Source organism: Apteryx rowi, unplaced genomic scaffold (assembly GCF_003343035.1).
Source record: "Apteryx rowi isolate R43461 unplaced genomic scaffold, aptRow1 scaffold_2, whole genome shotgun sequence".
NCBI lineage: Eukaryota > Metazoa > Chordata > Aves > Apterygiformes > Apterygidae > Apteryx > Apteryx rowi.
The window spans coordinates 4,622,855-4,648,324 of NW_020448307.1; the positions used below are offsets into that span (position 1 = coordinate 4,622,855).

At 46.9% G+C, this 25,470-nt stretch overlaps 1 protein-coding gene across 1 annotated transcript; it reads left to right on the forward strand.

Annotated features, from left to right (window-relative positions):
* Positions 1-118: 118 nt before the first annotated feature.
* TGFBI (transforming growth factor beta induced) lies at positions 119-24,375 on the forward strand. Its single transcript, XM_026063205.1, has 17 exons — positions 119-244; positions 3,704-3,802; positions 10,686-10,750; positions 11,884-12,041; positions 13,080-13,244; positions 14,156-14,302; positions 14,991-15,132; positions 15,869-16,081; positions 16,234-16,371; positions 16,613-16,758; positions 17,143-17,279; positions 17,995-18,125; positions 20,075-20,199; positions 21,171-21,273; positions 21,714-21,793; positions 22,676-22,700; positions 23,318-24,375. The coding sequence occupies exons 1-17, from the start codon at positions 135-137 to the stop codon at positions 23,371-23,373; spliced, it is 2,040 nt and encodes a 679-aa protein (XP_025918990.1). The 5' UTR covers positions 119-134; the 3' UTR covers positions 23,374-24,375.
* Positions 24,376-25,470: the final 1,095 nt, after the last annotated feature.

The window sequence follows — 25,470 nt, forward strand, 5'->3', positions numbered from 1 at the left end:
CGCCCCGCCGCCGCCGCCGCTCCCCGCCCCCGCGCCGCCGCCGCATTTAACGGGGCGCGCGGGCGCCGCCGGCCCGTCCCGTCCCGTCCCGTCCGGTCCCGTCCCGCCCCGGTGCCGGTGCCGCCGCCCCGGCCATGTCGCTGCCGCCGCTGCTCCTGGCGCTGGCGCTGGGCCTGGCCGCCGCCGCCAAGTCGCCCTACCAGCAGGTCCTGCAGCACAGCCGGCTCCGCGGCCGGCAGCACGGGTAAGGCGGGTCCCGCTCCCCCCGCCGCCAACCCCCCCCCCCCAAAAAAAAACAACCCAAATCAAAAAATGGGGGAGGTGGGAGCTTTTTCCCTGCTTTTGCGCTGCCGCGGAACGGCGGAAGCGGCCCGCGGGGGTTGCGCGCTGCTTCTCCATCTCCGCCGGGACGGGAGGCTCCTGGCGGGGGGCGAGAGGCCGGGGGGATCCGGGGGGCCCGGGGGGGTCCTGCCCGCCGCTGCCTCCCCGCGCCCTCCGCCTGCGCCCGGTCCCTTTTCGTCCCGAGGCGACTAACTTTCATCCCGAGGCAACTAACTAACTAACTTCCTTCTTCCAAGGTGCTTAATAGTCCAGAGGTCACTTGAGACCACTGAATGACTTTTTTTTATCAGTCCATCCTCATTAAAAAAAAGAAAAAGGCCTCAAACTTTAAACTGTTAAGCTCTTTGTGGGAGGAACTCTGTTTTCAAGGATTTATAGGGGAAAAAAAATAGTTTTAATGGTGGGTGGGTATCTCTGTGGAGTAAGCACCAACTTACTCTTTGACTGGAGCCCCCAGGACGTCTTGGAAATGTTCCTGCTAAAAGTAATGGCTTGTCTAATCTTAAGCCTTCTGAGATAAGGAATATCCCCCAAATGCGTCTAGACATCTCCTGCTGGGCTGGCAATACATTATGGATGCTGGTAGTTTGACTGGTAGAAAACTAACCAGATGTTAGTAGCTGTTTCCACCGTTTTTAAAAATTTATTGGGAATTAGGTGGGGTGAAAGGATGGACAGACGTTTCAGCTGGTTTTTGTCTTTCGCGATGGTGACATTGATTGAACTGTAGCTTCCACTTAAATGGACTGCTGAAGGCAGGATCGTGAAATGCTTTAAAAAAAAAAAAAAAGACTGAAATACTGCAGTTTGATAGAGCACCTGGCAGGGATCCAGGGCAGTATTTGTAATGGGGTACACTGATTGCCTGTCTAATCGGGTACAGAATCTAATAGACAAAATCTGAGCTGATGCCTGTTTGGAAATTGTCGGTGATGAAAGAATTATGGTGATTTCCGTACAAATACAGTGTTCTTCTTCGTCTTTGCATAATCTGAAACTAAACAAAGACCCAATTCTGCCCATAGCCTAAGGCAGAAGTTTGCTCAGACCTGGCAAGTTAGTGCGGTTCTGGGGTAAACCAGCGTGCTCGACTCTGAAGAGAGAAGCCGGTTATTCCCGGTGCAGTCGATGGAGGCACGTGGTAAGACACGATTACAGCCCATGCTGGTGACTAAGGTTTTTGAGAGACGTGAGGAATTGCTATGCCAGGGTGACGTGAAGTTATGCTGATATAAATGCAGCGTAGTTTACAGCAGGATTTGGCTCACTGGTCCTTTTCTGATGGCAGAAGCACTACATAACAAACTAATTTTTAAACATCGGTGAGTTATGACCCTTGATTAACGGTGTGTCCAACAGATGCAGCAACGAAGAAACAGCCAAAACGCTGTTGGAGGCGAGGTGTGTTGCTGGCTTTCTGCAGGGAGCGCAGAAAGGGCGTGCGGCCCGAATCCGCACCGTTCGCCCGTGAACGTCGCCCTGCCCCAGCGATGCCCCTGCGGAGCTGAGCGCGAGTTCAGTGGCAGAACTTGGCTCTGCAGCACAACTTTGACGTCTTAATTTTTTTTTTTTAAGTGAATTCTGTGTCAGGTCAGGGAGAGGGAGTGCAGCTGAGAAATATAAGAAGAGGGTTAAGACAACGTGAGAGCGTTGACTAGTGCGTTTTAAGCCAGACCGGGCAGAGCCCCAGCACACACGTGGCGGGGAGCAGCTCCTGCCGCCTTGCTGCAGGAATCGCTGATAGTGCAGACCTTCGGGGCGGCTTTCTGCGCCGGGAAAAGCTGGGAAGGATTGGACCGCTAAGTGAGCATGCAAGCGGCAGCCCCGCGGAGCTGGGCTCCTGCGGCAATGATCAACCTAGCCTTCGGTAGCCAGGGCTGTTGAGACGAGTAGTAGAGGGGTTGTCCTCTGCCAGCCGCTGAAATCGAGGCGAGATGTGGACTTTGGATGTAATTGGAGCCACATGTAGGTGCCGCAGGGCCGGCATAGCCCAGGTGGGCTGAGTCACGGAGCGATGATTTGGCCTGGAAATCCCTGAGCGTGGGTCAGCTTGCACCAGCTGCAAGTTTGGCTTGGGGTTTTCTGAGCGTTTTAATGTCGAATCTTTCTCCTTGCCCTCTGCATTTTATATAGAAAGTGAAGCAGAAATGCACTGCCATTCCTGGGTAACCCTTGTTCCCCGCGGTTGGTCTCCGGGGGAGGTTTGGGGGTGCCGGGGCCGCGCCGGCCTGGGTCCTGCCTCGGCACGGCCAGCTCCACAAAGGCTTATTGAAGGCGAGCCAAGCTCCCGCGGAGGCTGGCAGCGCGCTCGGCGTTAACTCATGCTAATGACAGGGAGGCCGGCCCGTTTCGGAGGGCTGAATTCGGGACGCTGGCAGGGAGCGAACAAGTCCGCAGGAGGACGAGGTGGTCAGGCGGTGGAGGCCGCTTTGGTTAGGCGAGCAGACAGGTTCTCTGTCCAAACGAGTGTGAAACGGGCTGCCAGCTCTCCCTGAACAGCTCAGCGAGACCTTTGCAACAGCATCTCCATGCCTCCTCCGGACCTAGGCCGCACAAGTGCAAGCTGCCTTGGAAAGTGCAGAGTGCTTCTGATGGAGTGATGATTTATGTGTTTTACTTACTTGTTTCTCCCCCACCTCCCCGGCAAGTGATGCTGTACAAACTTTTGGTTCCTGGGCTGTAACTGGAGCACGGTTTTGGTGTTGGGAATACAGCCGCAGTTGGGCTGAGCATCCACAGCCTGTTTGGGTGTTCGCTCCACCTCTGGCTCAAAACCCACGGGCAGTCGGTGGCCTTGCAACCCCGATCCATAAATCTTATCTCATGCAATGACTTTGCCTGGCCCATATCCATGGGCCAAGGGTGCAGCAAGCCAGGGTGCGTGGGGAAAAGCCGTGCTGGCCAGACTAGGAGTGAGTAAACCCCTGTTTGACCACATCTCTGCTCTCAATGACCCCACTTAGAAAGCTAGGAGGCTGCAGTCAGATTTCAGTGGGATTAGTCACACATGTAACTCAAGCGTGTGATTTTCTGGTTGAGCAGAGAGAGCTCTTGGGACCTTGTGGACTGACACAGTATAGCCACTGTCAATATATGCTATCATAAAGTGTGCATTGAATTCACAGTGTACTGAGTCGCTTGTTCGTTTTACCCATCAGTAGCTCAGCATTCAGGTTATAATAGTCGTTGTATGTTCTGGTGTCCTAGAAGGTTAACTTGCAGCTATAGAAGTTTCCTTCTTCATAAACACGCTTTTCAGGCTTTTCAGGCATTTCTGGATGGGGCCTGTCTTAGTCTCCTGTGCAGGGATGGAGAGAGGGGAGACTCACAAGCTCCTGTTCTGTTTTGTCGCCCGCTCTAGCCCCAACGTGTGCGCTGTGCAGAAGCTCATTGGGACGAACCGGAAATATTTCACCAACTGCAAGCAGTGGTACCAGCGGAAAATCTGCGGCAAATCCACGTGAGTACTTGCAAGAGCGATGCCGGGGTCCTCCCCAAAGAGCCCCGCTGCTGGGCGTCGTGGGATGCGTCCGTGGGCGAGTGATGTCCATTGGCATCGGGCATGGAAAGGGGCTTCCCACGCCGCCTCAATCCTGAGGTGTTCGTTTCCTTTCCTGGTGAAGGCACGGGCAGGCGACTGGCTGCTTGTCCATATTCATGTTAAGGTTTGTTTTGGCCTTTTATTCCCAAAGCAATGTTCGTGCCTTGGTTTTTCTCAAATGCCAAATGTGATCTTGAAACACTTAGATGGTAAGAATGGAAAGTACTATATAAATTCAAAACCCGATCATTTATTCTAATTGCATTTCTATATATACTTATATAACTCTCAGTGCTGTAATGAAGTGTGTACCAGATGTTTTCTAGTACTTAGCTGTGCCTCTCTCAATCCTAGACCCAATGCTGCATAGCTTCCCTAGAAGAGCAGATAGGAGAAAATCATCCAGTGTGTGTTCCTGGTGTGGTCCTATGCAAGTTGTAATTTGATCTAATGCAACATACCATTATGTTCTGCAGATTAAATAAACTCTGCTTCTGTGCTAAACAGCAGACTTAGAGATCTTTCACTGTGGTAGGCTATATTGGTTTTATTTTAGTTGCTTGGATTGGTTCAGTTGAGTTTCCTGGCTATCAGATTGAGTTTTGAGTGTCCAGTACTGGTATTGTGAGGAGGGATGCAAAACAGGAATTGTCACTGTGCACAGTTTTTGGCCTTTCATTATGTTACCCATGGATTCATCTAAAATAGGAAAACTTTTAGGAGGGTGTATTGCAGCATATACTGAGCATGTGTAGTGGTTTCTCTTATGTCCAATTGTCTTTACAAAAAGAAAAGAAGTGTCAATATTGTAAAAAAGCTAATCCACCCCCTCCCCCACATGCACACCTAATTCTACAAAACCACCGAATCTGGGAAGACTTAATTTAGATGCTTAGAGCTGAGACTCTCATCTTGGCTAAATGATGGCCTTTTTGAAATGTCCTTGATGTAAAATGGATCAGATTATGGCACGGCAATATGGTATCATCGTTGCTTGCTCTGTAGAAGATCCTTGTGGTAATGGAGTAGTATAGTGGGTCTCCAAACAAAACCTCACTCAGCTTTGGATATGGGACAGCTTTGCTGTTAAAATCACTTAAAGATGAAGAGGTCCAGCCGCAAATTTCTTTAGCTCTGAAATAAATCAAAAACTAAGCCTCAGGTAATCCAAGTGTGCAGCTGTATTTGGCAGAGACAAACTCTGCTGCATGTCTCTGGAAAGAGGTAGAACAACTGGCACCTAGCAACATTTCATGACTTCATTTGAGGAGATGCAGTGATTTCCTCTGACCTCATTTTCTCTGGTTTCACCCAAACGTCTAATCCAATGATGCACTGCTGAGAGAAAAGCATACAGTGTTAACCTGCGTGAACCTATGAGATAATGGCCTCATTATACCAGGAGTTCGCTAAATATTCTTCACTTCGCATCATCTTGACAATGAGTTTTATTGTCTTGCTCTCTTCCTAGTTATTTTTGAGCCAGGCCTTACTTTGACCCGTAGCAGTGCCTGTGCAGAACAAAAGACATGTGCCTGGACTCAGATTTTCCTGAGGTCTTTGGGACAGCTCTGATTACAAACATTTGCCGGTGACGGCTCCCACTGGATGTGGTCCTCCTGGCGTATGGAAGCAATCAGGAGTCATGCAGGCTGTAAAGGGCACGGTGCGTTATGCTGCAGCAATCAGACTCTTAAAAAAGCAAGTGTCAAGGAGCCTCTCAGCTCCCGGGAGAGGGTGCGAGCAGAGTTAATGCTGCAGAATGTGAATCCTCAAACTGGCCCTCTGCATGTGGCTGAGCTGGTCAATGAGATGTTTTGAGAACAGGAGATACTTTTAAATCCCAGAAATGGGCAGGATTTGGCTTGTTAATCAGCATAACTGGATGGTTCCAGCCTTCACTGAGGATTTATGACCAGAAGCCCTCTCCTGAGGCTGTGTGCTTAGGCCCTTCCTCTGACAGATGGATCCTCTCCTTCAATGCAGTGGGCATGGTGGAGCTTTATCCCATCAGAGGCTGGTGGATTTGTGGATAAGCATGTTCCTAGAAAGCTCTGTCCACCTGTGAGAATGGCAGTCCTGGGATGAGAGATGCTTGGCCCATCTCTCGTCTACTTACTCTTCATTTGACCTGTCCGTTATCCTTCATATTTGCTTAAAGGGTCAGTGCTGCTGCAAGTTGGAAGTGCATCGCAGGTGCAAATACCAGGCTCTAGGAAGAGAGTTTTAATTGCTTTGACTTCTTTTCTTTTCCTGCTTTGAACACTGTTTTGCATAGGTAGGAGGGAGGGAGGTCAGCAAGAGACCAGGTAGAGAAGCAAGGTTGAGCTCCTCCAAAGTTGGCTCAGATAACTGAAATGTTGCACTGAGTGAGGACGGTGGAAAAGTTGCTGCAAGCCTGTAGCAGTAAGTAATGACTTCACCCCTTCGAGGATGATCACATCCTGCATCCAGAGACATGGAGCAGCAAGGAAAGCCAGCCCGGAAAGCACAGATGTGTCTGGTCTTTAGCCTTGACTCAACGTGCGTCAGCTCATGGTGGCTGTTGGGGTTCATGACTGACAGCCCTCAGGACGACTCTGGTGGGTGCAGCAGGCGCCTCGGGGAGTTGCGCTGTGGCTCTCTCCAGACGGAAGAAGGTCAAGATAGTAAGTGTGAGGCTTGGTGGTGGGGATTGGCAGGATTGCTCCTCGAAATGTGTCTTTTGGCCCAGCGCGGTGGAGTGGTCTAGTGTCGCTGTATGTGCAGCATGGAAACTTCAACTCATGCGTCAGAGGGGGACTCCCGCCTCCTTATCTGCTTTTTTTCTTTGGTGTTCTTCTCTTTGCTGAAGATTTGGCTTGCACAGTTAGGAAGAAATTGGATGGAGGATTTATGTGCATTTTAGCATTGCATTACTTGCTGATGAAGTGAGATAAGATAGTTGGCAAGAAGTCTGACACTGCTTTGATTTTAATGAGCACTGAAACAAGATTGTTTTGATAATTAGGTAATTTTCCACTGTTGGTTATTCCGTAGGCCAAAGAAATAATTTAATAGCATATATTCTCATAGTTGCCTTCTGTGTTTTTTTTAAATATTTTTCGAATTCCCTAATGCACTAGACTCATTCTTCCAGAATTAGGGTTGCAATTAAATGCCCCTCCCCCCCACACACATTAGTTTGTCTTGAGAACAAAAAGACAACTTATATCAATTCTGCTTTTTTTTTCTTATTTTTTTCTTTGCTTTTTTTTTTTTTTTGAGGAATAACTAGTAGCAGTAAGTTGCTCCTTAATACTTTCTTCTTCTTTTTTTTTTTTCCTTTTAAATTAACATTCCTTTTTTGTCCGAAGTACTTTCGCCAATCCAGGGAAAGAATGAGTCTCTGGCACTCTTTTTACAAAAACAAAACATATGGGTTTTATTACAGGAAATTATTACAGATGGATCTTTATTCACTAATATATGCTTAAGCTTATTTTTATTACCTTGAAAAATGCACTTAAAATTTAATTTCAGATTCTCAAAATGCAACGGCGGTGGAACAATGACTAATAAAACCGAGGAAGCTTGCTTCTGCAGTCAAACACACGTAGGCATTTAGAGACTACAGTGTTCTGAGACCTAAGTCTGAATAACTGTAAAGATTTGACTCCAGATTACTCAACGAGGCGGTCAGGAAGCTGCGGTCGCAGGCGTCGCAGAGTGGATGACAAACGCACTTTGTGCAAGGGCATTGCTTATTTAACCCGCAGAGTTGGCATCGGCCGCGCGGAGATGTAATGGTGCGTAACCGCTGACCGGACACCAGAAATACCTACTGCGCTTGGCAAGTCCAAGGGCCGCCGGGCTCTGGCGGGCGGTTGAGCCGCTGGTGCGGAACCGCAGCAGGGCCGAGGTGGGAGCCGGCTGCCTGGTCGCGCTGGCTGCGAGGTGGAAACGCTTTCCCTTCCTTGCCGGGCCCATGCTCATGGTGTGCACAGGCAGCGGGAGACTTTTGTGATGGGCTGGGCAGGCTCTTGGCTTGGTTCCAGGTCCATCAAAAAGAGCTCGTGCTGCCCCGATTCGTGGCTGAGGTCATTGCTGGAGGTCCTCGGTGTGGCACCAAGCGTGGAGCCAACAGGAACCAGGATGAAGCAAGTCACTCAGCCCTGGCGGGCTGCAGGGGCCGGCTCTGAACCGAGCGGAGCAGGACATCACAACGCAACAGCCTCCCTTCCCATAGGGACACCTGGGGCACCTTAGCACTGAAATGCAGCGGCCGGCGAATGAGGGAGGGAATGAGCGGCCATGGGAGGTCCAAGGGGCTGATGTCAAAGATGGTTTTTTTTTTGGTCCCCGGTTCTCACTTCTTGCAGTAAAACGCTTGGCCAGGCACCTTTGTGTTCCCCTGGCCCTTTGCAGAAGCGCAGTGGTGCTTGGACAACTTGAAAAAGGAAAAAAATCACAGCCGAGGTCCTCTGGGGCAGCGTGGGAGGAAGGGCAGAGGGGCTGGAGGAGGGAAGGGCAAGGGAGGCTGGTGGGTGGGCGCGTGAGCCTGGGTGCTTGGCGGTGGGTGTGAGCCACCAGCTCCTCGGTGGCCTGGCCCCGTCACGCCAGCCTTGCCGTGAGCATCCCCTCAGCGGGATGCCGGAGCCGGTGGTGGCGGGGTCTCCTGTGCCTTCTCTGCGGGCTCTGTCCCGTGCGGGGGCATCGCCGAGCCGCCGGCACCGTGCTCTGCACGCCGCACACGTGAGCCTCCCGCTCGCCTAGTCACAGGTCATTAGTCTCCGATCGATCTATAAATAAGCCTTTTAAAGCCTACGTCAGCAGTCGGGAATTATTTATGCTGAACTTTGGAATGATTTCTCTTTAATCGGCTCTTCGTCTTTGATTACAGTTGTGAACCAAGGGAACTGTCTAGACTGGATTTAGTTTCTAGGGTGAAAAAAAGAGAAATTGGAGCTGGGGCGGGGGGGGGGGAGTGTGTGTTTCTAACGAACACGAGACGGGGGAGCTGGGAAAAGTGGAACAGCAGGGTGTTAAGATCTCCGGTAGTCAAAGGAAGGGATTGCTTTAGGCAAACTCTTTCCCACATGGCATATATAATGTCTAGACAATCAGTCTGGGTTTGCTTTGCAGTTCTCTTAGGAAACCGTGACACTGAATTTATTTGCTTCTGTCACAGAAACACAGGTATTTGTTTCACTTACCGGCTCTTAATTACCCCGAAGAATTCCCTCCTAAACCCCAGGCCTCTCCACTCTTTGTTAACAGCGTTAAAACGATGACAAAGATCCGAAGCTTGGGGCTTTTCCGTTCTCTTTAACGGAGCGTGCTGAAGCTCAGCTCTTGCGCTACAGCATCGGACTTGTCCCGAATCCAGCTGGGAGCCCAGGGAAATGCTTGCCTTCACGAGGAATACCTGTCCCTGTGCGGGCTGGCCCAGCAGTCAGTGGCCTCGGTCCTCTCGTACCAAGAGTAAGAGCAATAGGGGAAAGAACCCCCTGTGAAAAGTGAAAGGAAAACTTCTGTTTTTTTTTTTTTCCCTCTTAATATTGAAACATGTTCCCTTAAACGGACAGCTTGAGAATCAGATGAGCCTTTTTAGTTTCCATAGAGTTGCAGACGATGGCCACAGCCTTCAGCCAGCTCTTGCTTGTTTAGGCTCCGCAAATCTGCAGAGCGGCCCTGAGTTGTGCAGGTCTCCAACCCCCTCGGTTTTGTCCTGGAGGGATAGTGCTTAAAAACAGCAGGCAGTTTGCTGCTGGCCAGAAGGAGATGCTTGTGCACCGCACCGAGGGTGCCTGCACGGTACCCGGGGCTAAGAGGGGCTTGCTCGATCGCTCCAGCCCCTTTGGCCAATGTATCCAAGGCCAGAGATGCTCCTTCCCCATCAGCTGGTGAGCACCAGGGCCTTCAAGACCTGCGTTGTGGGCTTGGCTGTATGCAGGCAGATAGTTTCTCATGGTGGACAAGAATGGGGTGAAATGAAGAGGAAATGCTCTGCTGGCTTGGTGAAGCAGACGTACTGGAGTTGCAGTGCGTTGTCCAAGCAGTGGTCAGACGTGACAGCAGCCACCGTCCAGGGCAGCCCAAAACAGTGAGGTTGATGCGTGTGGGAAGAGGATGAATGCAGTGATTCATACCCCCCCACATACAACATACGCCAGGATATGCAAGGCATCGGCGTTCCTGTGTTGCTTTCCTCTGTCGAGGATCACTTGGGGATGATAAGTCCTTAAAATTGATGTGCGTTGTCCGACTGTTCAGCCGTAACATGGAACTGCTCAGTATTAAATGCGAGTCGTCTTCGTTGTGTTATTGTCATTGCTGAGTTGTGTCTGTCCTCCATAGCATGTTGCAGAGCAAAATGGCTAGGAAATACATAGCTGGCACCAAAACCTCACAGATTTCGCCTATGAGATATTTGTAAATATATATGGCCACTCTCACCTCTAGGTCTCTCTGCCTTACTTCTCTATATGCAGTGTAGATCCTGATATGAGCTTGCATCTCATTGCTACCTTAAGTTTAAGGGATCACAGCTTTGGTTTCCATCCACTGTTTGAATAGAGGCTGAATAAAGTCGCTGGGAAAAATGTGGGTTTTGAAAATAACTTCTGTCTGCTTTTGTCCTGTGGAGAAATTGGCAACATGCAGTCCTGAAGGAGATAAAAACTGTGGTTTGTCTTTTGTTCAAGTCTATATTTCTAGTGAAGAGTCTGCTTTAGAAACATCACCAAATATGGATGAACATAGACAAGAGTATAGCTAGTACGGGGGGAAAAAAAAATTGAAACGCCATTGGTTAATCTGCCATATCCATTTCTTATTCCAGAGTAATCAGTTATGAGTGCTGTCCTGGATATGAAAAAGTTCCTGGAGAAAAAGGCTGCCCAGCTGGTAAAAATATGTTTGACATTTATTTAGACTTTTTAAAATTATACAGCTGCCTAGTAAAGAGGAATGTTAGAAAATTATTCAAAGTGGATTTGATATTTTGCAATTTGTGCATGATGTTGCCATGAAGAAGTCAAAAAACTCAGTAGAGCACCAGCCGAGTGCCAGATCAGCTCCAAAGCATGCAAAATGTTCCAGACAATTTAAAACCCTGGATATAATTAAACTAAATCAAGCATGGGAGGGCCACAGGGAATTACTTATTCCAACAAGTAATATAGCTCTATTGGAAATGCAATACACAGTAATGGTACAGTAACAGACAGTTCTGCCAGTCTCTGCTCATTTCTATTTTGGCAAGCATGAGTTTAGCAAAATTGCATTTAATAGAAAATACAGTTTGGTCCCCGGTGGGGATGGGGAAGGGAATTGCCTGGGTCTATTGAAGACAGACATGTTCTGCTTCTGTTTTCTTTACACCTCTTCCCCCAGTGAGCTCATGGCTGCCTGATTGATGACGGGGGCCATCGGTGACGGTCCCGCTATCCACAGTTCAGCAGCGTTGGGGCTGCTGCAACTCACAGCTATGCCCCGGGGTGGGCAGAGCTTGGCCACGGTGGGGTTGGGATGTCCTGCGGAGCCTCGCATCTCTTGCAGGAGGGTCCCGGAGAAGAGGCACCAAGTACAAATTGGGGTGAAATCCCACCCTCACCACCCATTCTTGTGTTGAACTGGTGCTGCGGTCCGACTGCCTGGCCCTAGGTATGAGCAGCCAGGGAAGAGCTGTCAGCCTTGATGGATCGGGCGAAAGCAGTGGTTATCTTTGCCTGCCACTTTAGTCTCTCAGGCCAGATACAATGCTAGGTTCTGATTTCTCCTCCAGTTTGCATGTGTGAAAATCCACAGCAACTCCATTTAAGCCCGCAGAGATGCGGTGGATTCTGAGTAACACTGTTATAACTGAGATTGGAGCTGACAGCCTACGATTATTCATTATCTAATTAATGAACAGATATGAATTCACTGACATGCTTCATTTCCAGAAGCGTTTTTGCTAGCAGCTCTCTTTTGATTAAGCAAAGTACAGTGAAGGATGAATGATGTTGTGCTGGAAACATAATCTTTCCTTCTTTTAGCATTGCCGCTTTCAAACATCTATGAAACCCTTGGCGTCGTTGGATCTGCTACCACGCAGCTCTACTCTGACCGGTCTAACCTAAGACCAGAAATTGAAGGACCTGGAAGTTTTACAATTTTTGCCCCAAGTAATGAGGCCTGGGCGTCCTTGTCTGCTGTAAGATTCAGTTCCTCTTCTTTCTCCTCTTCCTGGATATTCAGCCCTGGAGACTGAAGGCAAATACAGATACAGTCCTGATGTAGGAAGGATATTCCAAAACAGGAATCACCGTACTGATCCATCAGCTCCAGAGCTTTGTTTCTGGAAGAGCCCAACACTAGAGAAAGGTGTAGATGCTCTCTAAGGGGTGGATATAGCAGTCCCCTCATTCAGTTTTTCCTGTCTCTTGCTGTTGGAGATCATCATGAGATCTGTAACAAGAGACTTAACATCCCTTCCACCACTTTTATTGTTGATCTCTACTTTACCACTGTAGTTATTCTTACTATTTGCACAAGTATCCAGTCCCAATTGTAAATTCACCGCCTTCCTGCATCAGTGAATTCCTCTGCTTAATTGCATATAGATTTATTTTATATTGGTTTTAATTTTTCCACTTCGCATCCTATGAAATTTCTCCTCCCAAAATTTTCACTGCTGTCTTGCTGGTGCCATGATCCACATGGAGCATCCCTAGGATGGGAGAGAATCCTGACTGCACAGCCTATATTGAGTTACAGCCCATATTTACGTCACTTGTCCCTAAACATGTAAGAACAGCTGTTGGGTCAGGGAGAGGGATGTTTTTTGTCTGTCCCCACTACCAAGCCTCTGCCACCAAAGCTGCACCAGCAGACCCCCTTGTGAGGACGATGCCCTTGGGGAAGGTCTCCCAGTGCAATTGCCTCTTGACTCTGCACAGTGCCTTTTGTCACCTTACTGCTGCTGTTGACACAGTGACCCCACGCTGCACCTTGCTGCCATTGTCCATCTGTCCGCCCAGGACAGGGATGTCAGAGCTGGTAGCTGCTGTTGTAAGGCAAAAGATAAAGTCTTATGGAAGCTGGAGACCTACACACAAACATGCACGTATGCACAAAGTAAGGTCTCACTGGAAGCACCTTGGACACAGCCAGGCCTCCTGGTGCGGGGGTGCTTTCATGGACAATAGGCTTAGTTGTACTCAGCCCTGAGTTTCATTTTGCTTATTTTCAGGAAACGCTGGATTCCTTAGTCAGTAATGTTAACATTGAGCTGCTCAACGCCCTCCGCTACCATATGGTGAACAAACGGGTCCTAACAGATGAGCTGAAACATGGGACAACACTTAATTCAATGTACCAGAACCTTCCTATCCAGATTCATCACTATCCCAATGGGGTAAGACAACTCTTTGAGATGCTATAGTTACACAGGTGGAGCTGAGAATGGACCTATATCGACTATATCAGCTGAGTTTTCTTTTTTGAGGATAAAAGTGAAGGTTTAAAAACTCTAGGGAAGAAACTTTGACAACATGGCCAGCACTGCCTGTTGAGGGCACTCTGTTATCCCTGGACAAACTATTGCCTTCATCCAAATCACATTCAGGGACCCTTTTCTCCTCACCTGGAGCCCTGCATGATGTGTTGAGGGATGTGTTCATGTTTAGTCAACCCCCATAGATTACAACTGGGTTCTCAGTAAGACTATACACAGATACCTGTTGGTGCTCAATTACACAGTACTAACCAGAATCTTTTAGATCTGTGGCCCCCTAGAAGGTGCCTGTGAAGGACATGGACTGCTGTATAGTGGATTTAAGCTTTATCACAGTAGGCTTGCTCTTCTGTTACCTTGCGCCTCCGACATGGTCGTTGGACCTCCAGGACTCAGTAATGCTTAGGTTGAAAATGCTTAGGTTATTGATTAAGGCAACATGTTTGAGTGGAGCTTCGATAGAATATTTATAAGCAGATAGTTTCACAGATGATATTGCAGGAATGTTGCACATTCTGGTATACAACATTACACTTGCATAACTGTTTGATGTGACATATTTTCTTAGTCTTGCTGGTGCGTAGTAGACAAAACCACTGATTACTTTCAAAGCTCTTTAAATATAAAATGTTTCAAATGTGTTTTTGGATAGAACATTCCCATTCTTCATTTGTTTTTCTAGGAAACCACATTTCTGCTCCTGCTGATTCAGTATTACAGCACTCACTGCGTTTAAAATAGAAAAACAGCAGAGGCTGCTTTACCTTCCTGTTTCAACACACATAACACCCTGTGGCTCTTTTCCTCTGCAGATTGTGACTGTGAACTGTGCCAGGCTTTTGAAAGCTGACCACCATGCCACCAACGGAGTGGTTCATGTCATTGACAAAGTCATCGCCACCACTACAAACAGCATTCAGCATATCATTGAAACCGAAGATAGCTTGGAAACTCTCCGGGTGAGTCCATCCCATGTGTGTTCCAGGGGACCTTAAAGATGTTCCCTCCCGAGGAACTGTAATGAAGAGCTTGCCACCACCTAAATGCTGTGACTCTAAAGCTGCTGATAAAATCCTTGTACCAATATAGCTTATTTTGCTTTAGGAAGAGAAAAGCTTGATATCAGTGCAAGTGCCACCCTGCTGCTGCTGTCAGTAGAAAGATGTAGCCTGAGTCTGGCTCCTCACTTTTTTATGGGAATCTTTGCCTTAGGTGATATTAACTGTTCAGATTTGATGGGTACCAATTTATTTGACTTGCTATTTGCCAAGTTAAGGAATAACTTGAAAAAACACAAGGGTTTGGCAGTTAGCCAGCTTTAGGTTCTGTTCTGGATTATTCACTGGAACCACTGCGAACCTTTCCAGGCTTTTCAGCGTATTAGAACTAACTCTGAAAGACTACCAAAAAGGCTCTGTCCATCTTGTGCTCAAAATATTGGAGCACAAGAGAGAACCAAGGGGCAGGATAAAATTTGTAAAAGTACCAAAGTACTGAAAGAGGCTATTTAGTTTTTTTTTTTTTTTTTTTAAAGTGTTCCAAAATAATAAATACCCTAATAAATCTGGCCCTAAGTGACTGGGCAAAGTTGCCGACCACTGTATTCTTGCTGAATGTGTTCTACCCTCCCTCCTCATTCCTCTAAAGGCTGCTGTGGCTGCCTCCAACCTGAACAGCTTGCTGGAAAACGAAGGCCAGTACACGCTCTTGGCTCCAACCAATGAAGCCTTTGAGAAGATCCCACGAGAGACGCTGAACCGGATCCTGGGGGACCCAGAGGCCCTCAGGGGTAAGGGCTTGTTTACTGAGCATGTTGGGAGACTGAAGGGTATTTTGCGGTTCTCTAAATGCCTTTTCAAATAGATGTGAACTGATCCCTGATGCACTCCGGTAACAGCTAGAATAAACTCATTTGAGAGCCTTCAGCTGTTAAACTGGACAGCGCAGACTTCTTTAGAGCTGGACATGATAGATGTGGCAAAGTGTGTGTTATCCAGATGTGGAGGAGGGCGCTGAAACAGTCCCTTTTCCAAGTTATCCAGTGTGTTCCCTGGGGGACTTTGGCTGGGGTTTCTATGGGAGCGATGGAGTTTGCCTCCTAGTCGGTCTCTTTTCAAGACTGCGATCTGAATGGGAAAGGCTGCAGAAGATTCACGAGACAGTCGATCCTTTAGCACTCCTATAGATGATGGTGGCTTCTATTATTCTTGCAAGGTGAAAGAGAAATAGTATCTAATCAGTGCACCTTCCCCTGACAAATGAGTCAAACATCTTAACTACATGAAACATTTCCTAATTTGACAAAGGTGTATAAAAATTGTTCTTTTCAGGCACTTGACTTCACAGCCTGCATCCCAAGTGGCCTATTTGAAATTACTGTACATCTTTTTGGAGTGGAGCCCTACACGGTGCCATACGGGACACCCTTGCCTTTGAACAGACCCCCTAAAAGCTACAATAATCCACCCAACGATATTTACATGGCTGATTTTTCCAGCTCTCTAAGGCACTTACTTCTCTTACAGACCTTTTGAACCATCACATACTGAAATCAGCCATGTGTGCTGAGGCCATCATTGCTGGCCTGACCATGGAGACTCTGGAAGGAACCACCTTGGATGTAGGCTGCAGTGGGGAGGAGCTGACCCTCAACGGGAAACCCATCATTGCTAACAAGGATGTCCTGGCTACCAACGGTGTCGTACATTTTGTTAATGAGCTGCTGATCCCAGACTCAGGTACCGGTGCCTCTCTGCATCTTTCTTCCTTATGCCTTTCTTTTGTCTATTTTTCTTTTTGCCAAGGAAGTACTGGATTTACTGTAGATGTTTTGTAGTATTGGGTGAATTGCCTTTAACGTAAGGTTATTATGTTCTGCTTTTCTTTTCAGCTAAGACTCTCTCTGAGTTGGCCCAAGAATCTGAAGTTTCCAAATCTATGGACCTTTTCAGAAAAGCTGGTCTCAGTTCTCATCTGACTGGCAGTGAGCATGTGACACTTCTTGCCCCAATAAATGATGCATTCAAAGGTAAACCTAGGAGTAATTCCCTTTCTTCCATCAGTGTGGATCACAGATCTGCTTCAAAGAGTCTCTCTTCAGCAGAGCTGCAGCGTACAAGCATGCAAGCCCTCCCTCAAATGCTTCAGCTATAGGCAGTAGCATGTAACTTTAAAGCCCGATGTAGATAATATTCTGTATTTGGGCCTTTTTAATGTCTCAGGGATTATTTTAAGTGAATCACTGGTTCCTTCCGTATTTTTTGCTGCAGATGGAAATCCCCCCGTTGACAGCTCCATGAAAAATTTACTTCTGAACCACATTGTTAGAGACCAGCTTTCCTCTAAATATCTTTACCATGGACAGAAACTGCAGACTCTGGGTGACAAGGAACTGAGAGTTTTTGTTTACCGCAACGTGAGTTCCTGTAGTATGCAGTGCTATAAAAGGGTGGTTGCTCTGTATGGGCTGCTTTTGTATCCTGGATCTCTAGTGCATCAGTGAGTCCACGTCCGGGTGAGGGTCTAGCCTCAGCTTCTCAAAAGCAGTTGGAGTTTCTCATTTGGTCAGAATTTCACCAGTATCTCTAAATGACCAGTTCGTTGCAAGCAGGACAGAGGGATTACATTGGATTTTCTTGTCCCTTACTCTCTGCGGTAAACACTCTGCTGCTGAACGATGCTTGACATCTGTAACATTATGACTAACATGAAAAAGTGTAACTGAGCATCATGGAAAGTATAAAATCTCTATTTCAAAGCATATGCTAATGATGTCTTTGGTCTGCCATTCTGTTTGCAGAACCTTTGCATTGAAAATGCCTGCATTGCTGCCCATGACAAGAGAGGAAGGTTTGGGACCCTGTTTAGCATGGACAAAATGTTGACCCCGCCATCTGGTTCAGTGATGGATGTTCTCAAGGCAGATCATCGCTTCAGGTGACCTTTCTGCTCTTCCTAATGGCCAGTTCGGAGCAGAAGAGCTGTCAAAACAGTTTCTGTTTATTGTGGATCATAGTCATGGCTATACATAATTTCTTAACATGAAAAGAGCGTCCAAATCCATAGTCTTATTCCTAAAGGGAGTGAGACTTCAAATAACCCATTAATAAACTGTGAGCCCTCAGGTAGCAACTGAGCCAAGAGTGTGTGCATTGCTTTAAATTATGCAGATAACAAGTATTTTTTATTTGTTTCTAGTGGCATTTGCTGTCCCAAGTGTTAAATCAGCTTAGTGACAGCTAGGTTGGGACCTAACTGAGAAAATGTTGTTTTTTTTGTTTTTTTTTGTTTTTTTGGTTACCTTAACAAGACGTTGTGAGTAAATTAATATAGTTAAAAACCTGGCTGTAAAGCCATCTTTGCCAGTTAGAGGCGCTATGGTCAGGCCTCTCTGTTGCCTCACTAGCCTCGTTGTCCCCATGGATTCAGCAACTCTGGACTGCTTTGCTGTTGCTCAGATGTTCTTGTTGGATCTCACAGGGCTCAGTTCACATCTGATTGACTTTTTAGCTAATTGGTTTGATGGATCCCAGTAGAATTTTGCAATTGTAACTTCGTAGCTCTCTCTTGAACATGACATGCAATTGCTCAAAGACCAACATAGTTTAAACAGATGAAGCCATTGGAGTTTTTATACGTGTGTGTCTTGCAGTACATTGGTGGCTGCAATCCAGTCTGCAGGTCTAACGGAGACCTTGAACAGGCCAGGTACCTTCACAGTGTTTGCTCCAACAAATGAAGCTTTCCGAGCCATGCCACAAGGAGAACTGAACAAACTAATGGGTGAGCATTTTTAGAGCATGTAGATGAACAGCTGCTGTTTTTGGCATGATACTTAACGACGGACTCAGATTAATGTCTTCTATGTCTCATTCTTTGACCCCATCTGTTGGAAACACGGACTTCCTACATGGTTTTGATATGTCCTGTCCAGCTGAAAGCTTGGGGTGTACACAGAAGAGTGACCCTGAACTTTCCTACAAGGCATGAGCATGGGTTTATGCTTTCTACAAGGCAAAGGCATGGGCTTATATTTCCCTTGGGCTTGGAAGACATGTTTATAGTGTGTGTTACATACTCCCTTTGACTTTTATTTGGCTCTGCCAGGTGGTGTAAGCAAGATAACCTGAAAGTGTTTCTAGAGACTGAGGTTTCTGCCTCGCACATCATGGATGAAAAAAGTGAGAATGTGGCTGGCCTTATTCCACCTGGCTTCTCAACCACATAGGACCAGGGTGTCTAAAGTAAGCTTTGCAAATAGAAAGCCTGGTCCACGTTCAGCTTCAAGTTATGCTGTATGAAATTTAAGTATTAAAAGGATGGAGCTGTTGCTCCGTGTGTGTGTACATAGACAAAGCAGGAAATCCAATCGGATCCTCAGATGACAAAATATTCTGGTCTAGCATAGACAAAGACCAAGACCAATATCCTGAAAAGCACAGACTGAATGAGGGGAGAAATAAACACGGAAATGTTTAATAACACTCTTCTGTATATGCAGCAGGATCTTTTATTTTCTTCATGTTGAAAAATGGCTGTGGTTTGGAAACAATGTCAGGTATCTGAGTGTAACATCTTCTCGTCATTAAAGCACAGCCAAACATTGACATCATAATTTGGGAAGCCTCTGCCCATGGTAGCTAGTTATCCTTTTAAGTGCATGGACGAGGAATTGGTAATATCAGACTGCACATACAGTCTAGTGCTGAATGTATAAATATTTCAGAACTGTTTTGCAGCTATTGTAAACGGCTGCAGGAATGAAGTATCCCAGATGCGGGCACTTCAAACGTTCTTGTTTTTTCACGCAAATATTTAGCTTATGCTTTTGACGAAGAAGTGAATCGTGCTGGTGAAGACGCACAGTGTGAATTGTGGCCACCCTAGAAAAACTGTAATGGAAAAAAGCTCACAGTTTATTCAGATATGGGCAGTGAGATGAAAAGTCCCTCCTGCTGAAGGAGCTGCTCTGGTTTTGTAGATGGAGGCCGTTTTTTTACGCTAGCTGTTCCCTCATCATCTGTCTGTGGGTTTTGCCTGTGACACTGCAGCCTCTAAAGGAGAAGATGGAGGAAGATGGACTGGGAAGGGGAAGTGGTTCATCTTCCTAAGACCTGCTTCAAAGCACAGCTAGATGAGTTGAGAGAGAGAGACTCATTGCTGGCCTGATCCATATCCCACTACTACTATCTGTGAGCCATCAGGGACATTTCTCCTGCCCTTTTCCCCTTCCCACCCAGACATCCTGCAGTTTCACCCATTAAGAGTATTGCAAAGTGACACTGATGCTGGCAGAAGTATTGACATTTGCAAATAGCAGAGTATCCTGTAGGCTTCCTTATTTAACATAGTTTTTTTTTTTTTTTCCTAAACTACTTTGGGAAGTGAAAGCAGCAATAGAAGCAGGTTTATATAGTGCACAGTGAGAGAAAGAGGAGACTGAAAAACCAAGAGATGGGGATTTCCTGTGTAGAGCAGGGCTAGTACTAGAGAGAATGTCCTTCTGGACTTGCAGGGTTCTGGACCTCCCAGCCTCACTGTATGCTGGCAAGATCAGCCTCAGTGTCTTAGCCAGCTCCAGCCAAGGTGCTTCTACCTGGTCTTTTAAATTGACATTGTTTCCTTGCACTTTCAGGAAATTATTGTTTTCCAGATAATGTCATTCCAGAGCGTGAGCTATGGGAAATAATCTCCGATGCTGTTTTGCAGATGTCACTGTTTTCTTCCCGCAGGTAATGCCAAGGAACTTGCCAACATCCTCAAGTTCCATGTTGCCGATGAGATCCTGGTTAGCGGTGCCGTCGGGGCTGTCGTGCGACTGAAGTCCATGCAGGGAGATAAGCTGGAAGTCAGCGTGGTAAGTCACCTCGGGTGGGCTTTCACAATGAACACGGGTGCTGGACTTTGTTCTGTGTTTAGGTGTCCACGTTGGGGTCCACCACAGCATGGTCACCTGGATGGTATGGGAACCTCTTCTAAATGTGCGTGTTGTCCCACAAAACTGTTTTCTGAGACTGTAGCGGAGGGAATGTTGCCATGTGTTCAATTGAACAAGCTGGCAGTCTTGAAATGTGGTTTACTTCAGCTTTCTCTCCAGAAGATCAATTGTAAATGATTTCCAGGAGCTGTAATAAATTTCTTCCTGAGTCGTGGGGGAAAAAGCATAAATAAATTAAATGAATAGCCTGTTCAGCTAAAACACCTTTTTTCAGTGTAATGGAAATGATCTCTGCATGTCCTCCCTTAACAAGGCAGGATTTATTTAGATGTATAATTTTATTTCAAAAACTTTGTACTAAATTAAGAGACTGTAGGATCCTCTACTGAGGGAAAAAGATATATTTTCAGAAAATTAATAACTCATGACCCGCTCTGTGCATGTAAAGAAGAAATGCAGGATGGCAAAAATGGAAAGGCTGGTGTTTCCAACTGCTTTGAGTTGGCCAACTTGCGTGCTGGAATTGGCCTGTATCGGGTCTTGATCTGCCCACTTCTGCTGAAGCAATTCCTCCCTGAGCGCATGAGTGAGGAAGCAGCCCCTGGGTGCGCCGGGGGCAGCAGGGGGATGTGCTGTGCTGTCTTGGCCCAAAACTCCTGCCCGTGCGTGGAAGAGGTCAAGAGCTCCAGAGCCTGCTGGCCGCTCTAGGACAAACTGCTGGAATTATAATTTGATTTTATATTCTTCTTAATTGGCAAGAGCAACAAAAATGCCTACAGCCATTGAGTAAATGAATGAGTGCAAAGTGAGGGTTTTTCTAATAAAACTGGAAACCACAGGTGACAGAAGCTTCTCGTTTTCCACATTTTTCCTTTTTCCCCTCTTAACAGAAAAACCATGTAATACATATCAACAAGGAGCCTGTTGCTGAAAGCGATATCATGGCCACGAACGGTGTGATTTATGCTGTGAACTCGGTCTTACAGCCTCAGGGTAGGTCCATGTTTAGAAATGCCTAGAGCTGCGTGGTTTCCGCATTAGTGCGGAGCTGCCAACAAAAATTCCTGTTGTACAAAGGAAGCGTATTAAAAAACAAATCCAGCAGAAGGCGAGGGAGCAGGTTGGGGGCGCAGGCTGCCGGACGGCCAACCTGGCGCTCGCAGAGCAAAACCTGCTCTTGCCAGAGCTGCTGCTCCGTGCTGCGCTGGCAGGGGCAAGCCTGGCTTGGTTCAGTGCTCTCTCCTAGCTCCTGCCACCCGTCCCATCGGCGGCTGCTTCGCTCGGGGAGGGAGAGGCGACGCATGGCGATTACTGCCGCTTATTGAGGAGGGTTAGCCTGTTACTGGATTGTCAACATATCCTCCAAAATAGGTGAAGGAAGCAGCCTGTGCACTTGGGAAAATATTTCAATGCTATTTATGTTCCGCCCTTAGCTTCAAGGCCTCAAGAAAGAGGTGATGAGCCGGCAGATCCCGCATTAGAAATCTTCAAGCAGGCATCGGCGTTATCCAAGGTAAAAGACAGAAAAAGTCTCATCAAGTAGTACTTCTGAAATTACATTTTGGTATTATTACTGATTTGAAGGTAACTTGCCACATTCAGCTTTTCTTTTCCAAAGAGACTGGGTATATCTGTTTCATGGACTGACCAATCCTCCCTTCTTATATGACTTAATTATGTAAGAAGTAAGACATTTTGCAACACGAGGCTTACAGTTTGCAACATACTGTGAATGTAGCCTTGGCACAATACTATCTGTGACAACCTGCAATAACATGCATGGTCTTGAAGAGCCATTCATCCATTCCTCTCTTAAGCCCTTCTGGGAGTGTTAGAATAAGAATTAGCAAGTTACAAATTTGACTTGCTAAATGTCAGAAATAGAAGACACTTGCCCGTGATTTATAAAAGCTGTAAAGCGTAACTGCTGTTCAGACAAGCACCGCGGAGGAGAGCAATTTTGCACTGCTCCCTGTGAGCTTCTCTGGGACGTGGGGTGAGGGTAGTCCTGCATCCTGCGGTCCTCCCTGAATGCGTCCTTCCTCCTGCCCTGCGTGCTACTTCCTAGACATAAAGATTTCAGACTTCCCAGATGGTCTCGCCGTTGGGGTTGGTGGGAGGGAGCTCCCAGTAATGCAGACCAAAGCCAGAAGTTTAAAAGATGCACGCGTGGCTTCACACAGTATGGTAATTTGTCTGGGGAAGCAACTGCTCTGATAGCCGAGCTGTTTTAAAATCTGGAGGATGTCCATGCATGCGTAATTTCTGCTAAAAACAAGTGAAGCACGGTCTAGATCTGTTTGATAATTTTTGGAGAATAGGGATACGTATATTGACTTGCAAACTGTGCAGTTGTCAGAGATTTATTTTGCTCACTGATTTTCTTTCCGTGCAGGTTTCTCAAAGGAATCCTCGGCTAGGTAAGGCGAATTTCTGCTTCTCTAGCTGGTTCTAATTCCTATCGTATGTCATTCAAAGAGAGGCTTATTCTGTCATTTAACGCATCGGTGTGGCTGGGTGAGCAGGAGCGAGGTTAGCGCCTCCGGGGGTGGTCGGCCACGCGGGGCAGCGGGGCGCAGGGCTGTCCTTTCGGGCTCTGGGTGTGCACGACCAGCCTTGACTTGATCTGGCCCCAGGAAACCCCTTGGCGTGCACATAGGTAGCTTCAACTTTCCTGCCTGCCCTTCCTGCCTTGGACATGCCCGGCTCCCCTGGGTCAACGGTGGCATTAGGAAGCCAGAAAAAGTCCCCGCTGGCTTGAAATGAGATATGCATATTCACTGAAAAGGCAGATTGAAAATAGAGCCATTGATCAGCCGTGGATCTCATTCTTGAGGGACTTTATAGACCAATTTGGCCTGAACTAGAGACCATCAGAAGCGAGGGTGCTCTTGGCCAACTCCAGCATGTTGCGGCCCTGTTAGCAGCGAACGAGCAACTTGTCTTGCTCCAGGCAAGGTTCATCATAACGGGGAGGAGAGGGGGAAGCGAAATGCCGCGTGCTTGTCCCATGCAGCTGGGCTCTTCTCTCTTCCAGCACCCGTCTACTCCAGGCTACTAGCGAGGATGAAGGAGAACTTGGGCGGGTTCTGAGCGCCCGCGTGAGTGTCCCCCAGTCACCGCCTCCGTCGACCTCCACTGACAGCTTAAGAGAAGGACAGAATTGTTTTTAAAAACCAAATATCACCCTTAAATTTATTTTTGTCTCCAGTGAAAAGGATAGGAAAAATTAAAAGCCATATATATATATATATATATATATGTATATATTTTAAGACCATTTTTATTTGGTTTTGACCTTCAAGTTTTCACACTAAAGATATTTTGTTTTGTTTTTTTACAAAGTAGTCATTAATTTGCAGTTTTTGACATACCCAATTTTGGGCTTGTTACCCATGATGTACAAGGGCGGGTGCTTAATTCAACCCTGATTCAGAAGCACATAAAAAGATACTTAGAGCTTTTCATGATGCTATCTCAATTAAGGAGACTTTGAATTAAAGGTCCTTTTCCAGGCTCCGAACAGTACTGACTGGCTCTGCAAATTCCAGGTTCCCGAAATGGGAAGCTGGGTATAATCTCAGTGAAACCTCCCTCCAAACCAGTGCCAGCACTGGGAAATTTTTGCCAGAATGATTTGGCAGGAATTCTGTATTTTCAGCTTTCAGGGTAAATACATCACCCAGGGGCCAATTGCATAGCTAGGCAAATGGTAATTGCCTTGGAGGAGGTAAATTTGTTCAATTCATTAACCATTACCCAAGCAATTCTTTTTTTTTTTCTGGTTTCTTTGTTTTTGTTTTCTTTACCAGCATGTGTTTCTTTCCCCTGTGTTTTAAGTCTCCCATGAAATTCTGAATTGAGAGGCTTTTTTTAAAAGCCTCTTGTTGACATTGAGGAAACTGCATGATTATAAGCTATGATTTGAACTGTTCTTTTTTTTTTATTGGGTTTTGTTTATGCCTATGGGTTTTAACTGTGCTGCGTTTTGTTCACAACGAGATTGAAATGAAAGTTCTCCCTGGCAGAAGCCTTCCAGTAAATGATTCATTTGTAATAAGGGTTGTTTTTTTAATAAAACTTGAAAATAAAATCAAAAATATAAATATGACAAGTGATGGTAATGCTTGCTTTTCTTTAATCGCTGATGGCACAGTTTGAACACCTGATAACGAAGAGCTCGTATTTGGCCAAATCAGTCCTTACGGGCCCAATAGTTACTGGAGTGGGGCGGAGAAGCATTTCTCCTTTCCAAACCTGGGCTTTCATAGTTTTATGGGTTGCAAAGGGAATGGGACAGGAAGCATGGCCAGTGCTGTCATCGCGGAGAGCTAATGGGACTGTAATGCAGTGAAGACCTGAAGTTGCATGAGAGGGGAGAGATGCACAGTGCTTCCTTTCACGCCGGTCACCGGGGCATTTGGGTCCCCTTGGATTCATTTCCCCATTTGGTGGCTTCCTGCCACCTTCAGGTTCTCCCCAGCATTCAGGGTGGGAAAGAAGAAGGGTTGCAGAGTTGACTAGAAAGCTTGACCTAGATTCTCTTCACCTCGAAAGGCAGATATGCCACTCCGGTGTTTCCATGTCTGAAGACTTGGTTCTGCGCAATTCCCGAGCTGGCTGCAGTCCCAGGCCTTTGGACTTTTGGTGGCCAAAGCTAGAAGAGTAGAAAGGACTGCCCTCACCCATGCGGGAGGTGGGCTATTCCCCTTTGGTAGCATGAGCAGAACATGAATTGAATGAGCAAAACACAGTGAAATGGCTGTTTTCATTAGAGGCTTGGCAGACACTTGAAAGTCAGGTGAGCAAAGAGGTGGATGAATGAACATCAAAGAAGCAGAAAAGTGAATCACCTGAAGAATGGCTTTGCTTTGTTACCATCCTCCCACAAACTTCAGTGGGTTACCTTGCCAGAAGCTAGCCGGGTTTTGTAGGAATACATGCTGGAAGAAGCCAGCTGTCTTCAGTGGAGCCACATCAGCAAAGCCTGCTTTGGTACCAAAGCAATTTGCCCCCACAGAAACAGCAGACACCATGGGCCGGCCCGGGGAAGGTAGCAGGATGGTCCAAGACACTGCAGGACCAGGTGCCAAAGCATGAAGCTGTTGGGTGGAACTCAGAAACACATTTGGGGGTTAAATGCTCCTCCACCAGCGCCCTCCTGCACTCACACCAGCTGTTTTGTAGCCG

Bases quoted from the DNA above. Each gene is read 5' to 3' on its own strand.
- TGFBI (XM_026063205.1), top strand. From the start codon at position 135: ATGTCGCTGCCGCCGCTGCTCCTGGCGCTGGCGCTGGGCCTGGCCGCC. The intron at 14,303-14,990 runs GTGAGTCCATCC...ATTCCTCTAAAG, and splicing joins ATAGCTTGGAAACTCTCCGG to GCTGCTGTGGCTGCCTCCAA. The intron at 16,372-16,612 runs GTAAACCTAGGA...TTTTTGCTGCAG, and splicing joins AATAAATGATGCATTCAAAG to ATGGAAATCCCCCCGTTGAC.